Below are 3,730 nucleotides of genomic sequence, written 5' to 3'. Positions count from 1 at the left end.
TAATAATGACAATAATAACAATAATGACAATAGTAATGATGATAATAGTAATAATAATAGAAATGATAATAATGGTAATAATAATAATAATAGGATTTTGAAAAAGCTGAATTAACAATAATAATAATAATAATAATAATAATAAGATTCGAAAAATTGAACAAATAATAATAATGACAATGATAATAATAATAACAATGGTAATAATAATAATAATTGATAATAATAATAGCAATAATAATAATAATTAATATTGATGATATTCGTTAATAATAATAATGATAATAATCTGTTAACAATAATAATAATAATATTCGTTAATAATAATAATGATAATAATCCGTTAACAATAATAATAATAATAATAATATCCGCTAATAATAATAATAATAATATTCGTTAATAATAATAATAATAATAATTAAAATTAATAATATCTACTAATAATAATATTCGTTAATAATAATAATAATAATATTCGCTAACAATAATAATAATAATATTCGTTAATAATAATAATAATAATAATAATAATAAAAATAGGTAAATTAAACTATAGATTTTGGAAGTTGATTTAATAATAATAATAATACTAATAATAATAATAATAATTAATAGTAATTAAAATTAATAATATCCGCTAATAATAATAATAATACTAGTTAATAACAATAATAATAATAATAATGAAAATTAATAATATCCGCTAATAATAATAATAATAATATTCGTTAATAATAATAATAATAATAATAATAATAATTAAAATTAATAATATCTGCTAATAATAATAATAATAATATTCGCTAACAATAATAATAATAATATTCGTTAATAATAATAATAATAATAATAAATAGGGAAATTAAACTATAGATTTTGGAAGTTGATTTAATAATAATAATAATACTAATAATAATAATAATAATAATTAATTAAATTTGAAGATTTAAATAATAATAGAGATGGGCTTAGGACCAAACGGGCTTAGGACAATGGCTACCAATTGAGCCCTTTAATGGGCCTAGGGTGGGGAGATTGAATCTCAAAGGAAGCTAGTGGGCCTTGGGCATCATCTTCAGCATAGGCTTGGGCCTGGGCTCCAAATTCAAAACCCAAGCCCAAAGCCATCATGGGCTAAACTAAGCCCGTCACCAAACAATAGCTCATTCACAGCCCAACAACATCCTCTCCATCTGGGCAACTCCTTCAGGATATCTCCACCAGCAACGACGTAGAAGAGAGGCAGGGATGGCGGCGCCGGGATGGTGGAGATGCGTGGCTTTCGAAGCCACGGCACCAGCCGGTGGACGTCTCCGCTTATGGCGCCGTCGACCACACCGCGGGAGCAGCCGAAGAAGACGGCGAGCAGGCCGCCGTCGACAGCCTAGAGAGAGGCATCCCGAACCGGAGCAACAGCGCCGAACTCCAAAGACGGCTCCGGCGAGGTCTGTGGGGAATGGAAGGCTCGCCTAGCTGCTGCCCGCTCCCAGCCACTAACAAGGACTTGCGTGCATGGAGGTGTGAGTGATGGTGATTATACGAGCATGGAGAAAGAAAAGGTGGCGAGAGATGGGATTGGCGTGGAGCTGGGTATAGAAAGCTGGGTGAGTGGAGTCAAACGGGTATTAAATCAAGATATGGTTACATGAATCTCATGAGGAATCTGAAACAATACTAAATTAATCTTCAATAAGAACCAAATAAATAATGAACCTGAACATGCTATAACCCCACCAAACCATTCTAAAGCTCAGCTGAGATGCACATATGGCATTGGACTTCTATTCCCATTCAACCAATAGCACCTAATAGTCAACAAAGAAAGAGAAGAAAAACAGATAAGTTGAAACGAAGTGGAAAAATCGATAATATTCATACCTGAGGATGTTCTTCTTTAGCAAGATGGGTTGGACTCCCAACTGCTCTCCTATTCCAAAAGTCTCCCAACAACCCTGCAGCCGAAGCCTCTGCTCCTTCTTTCTTTCTTTTCTTGTCTTCCTCAGCAAGCCATCCTCGGCTCCTGTTCCACATCCCATCTGGCCGCCCCCTCATCCTATCTAGCTACCCGAGAGCAGCCCACTTGAGAGGCCTACAGAAAGCCACAAAGAAATAATAATAAAAAGAGCTCCTCAGCTCCTCGGGGGGGGTCTACAACGGGGTCCACACCTTTGTTTACAAAAACCCATATAAAATATTTACAATATTTGACATCCCAAGCCATTTTTTTAGAACATTATGTAATCATGGGAATAGATTAATGTCAAGTACATACTTTACCAATTCTAAACATTCAAGTTATTTTCTCATTGGTTGATTGAAACATTATCGATGGAGATGTTGGATATTAGATATACCTTTTCATTATTCTATCCCTATTTTCGCTTACATGCAGTGGACCAAGCTATCCAGAAAGTGAATACTAATCTAATTAAGGGAGAGGGTCATTAAAGGAAACAACATAATAATTAAGGATTGATTAACAGTAAACTATCAATGGATTACAATGATTCAATGCCATAAATACCCATATTGTTGTGCATTGATGCCGAATTTCCTTTGATTTTGGATGTGTAAGTTATTCTATTCTCAAAATAACTTGGCTTAGCGTTTGTCAAAGCTAATTAATTGAGATCTTGCTACAGATATATTTAGTCTATACAAACATACACAAATGGTTGGGTCAGTTCATAGTATAAGCTTATACTTGTTTTGTCCATGGCTTTTGTTAAAAATCTGCAGCTCTTGATTAGCTTTATTTTCATATCCTCACCAGGCATCTCTGTTGAGAGTAATGCTAAAGGTTTTTCTATACATCTTATACATACCGATTCACAATTCTCTCCTTACAGGAATCGCAAAGGAGAAAGCTTTGCTGAGGACACTGATCTCAAGAGCACTCTCTCACGGCACGCTTATATATGGGGCAGGCAGCAAAAAATGCAGCCAAATGATTTTGTGGCCCCTCATATTTCTGATAGGAACACGTTCCTTGCAAATTTATCCATTGGTGACCCACCTTTGAATGTGTACGTGCAGATGGACACCGGCAGTGAGTTGCTGTGGGTCCAATGTGCCCTCTGCGATATTTGTTATGATCAACCGGATCCCCTCTATGATCGAACCAAATCTGGTAGTTTTACTGAAATGGGTTGGTATACTTCTCTTTGCTTAAGTCTTGGCCTTCCGGCCTCCTCGCCTTCGAAATCCTCACCTTCACTTCCCATTATTTTGTGCCGAAATCTGTGTTTCCATGGCCTCAATTCCCCATTTTTAGCGAAGTGGGTCTTGTTTACTGAAGGAAGATTGAAGTTTTTTTTAGTCAGCCTTGTTTCTAGTGTTTGGGTAAAGATGTTTCAGTTGTTGTTCTTGGTTTTATTTGTTGAGGGCATTGTGTCATTGCTTTTGATGGTCAAGAATGGGCCATTGAGGGAGCTTGTGATTACCAGTTCACACGGTTGAGCAAAAAAATCACATGCCAACCCAAAAATCTCACTTGTTAAAACCACCAGCATCAACAAAACCTACTACTTTGCACTCGGACCCACACTTTGCATGGCCACATTGGCATGCAATTCCACTACCACATATCATCCTTTTTACTTCCTCATATTTTGATATCAAAATTTAATTTTCTAAATTTCTAATCCTCAAATTTAATTTTCAAAACTTCAATTTTCAAATAATTTTTAAAAACTTTAATTTTCAAATTTAATTTTTAAAAATTTCA

At 34.5% G+C, this 3,730-nt stretch overlaps 1 protein-coding gene across 1 annotated transcript; it reads left to right on the top strand.

The window, feature by feature from the left end:
• The first annotated feature begins 1,547 nt into the window (after positions 1-1,547).
• On the top strand, positions 1,548-3,462 carry LOC117920622 (aspartic proteinase CDR1-like). Its single transcript, XM_034838226.1, has 2 exons — positions 1,548-1,607; positions 2,743-3,462. Exons 1-2 carry the CDS (start codon positions 1,548-1,550, stop codon positions 3,460-3,462), a joined length of 780 nt encoding a protein of 259 aa, XP_034694117.1.
• Positions 3,463-3,730: the final 268 nt, after the last annotated feature.

The sequence above is a fragment of the Vitis riparia genome, chromosome 8, assembly GCF_004353265.1.
Source record: "Vitis riparia cultivar Riparia Gloire de Montpellier isolate 1030 chromosome 8, EGFV_Vit.rip_1.0, whole genome shotgun sequence".
Lineage (NCBI taxonomy): Eukaryota > Viridiplantae > Streptophyta > Magnoliopsida > Vitales > Vitaceae > Vitis > Vitis riparia.
The sequence above is the reverse complement of the archived record's forward strand: the minus strand, read 5'-3'. Positions and strand labels throughout refer to the sequence as shown.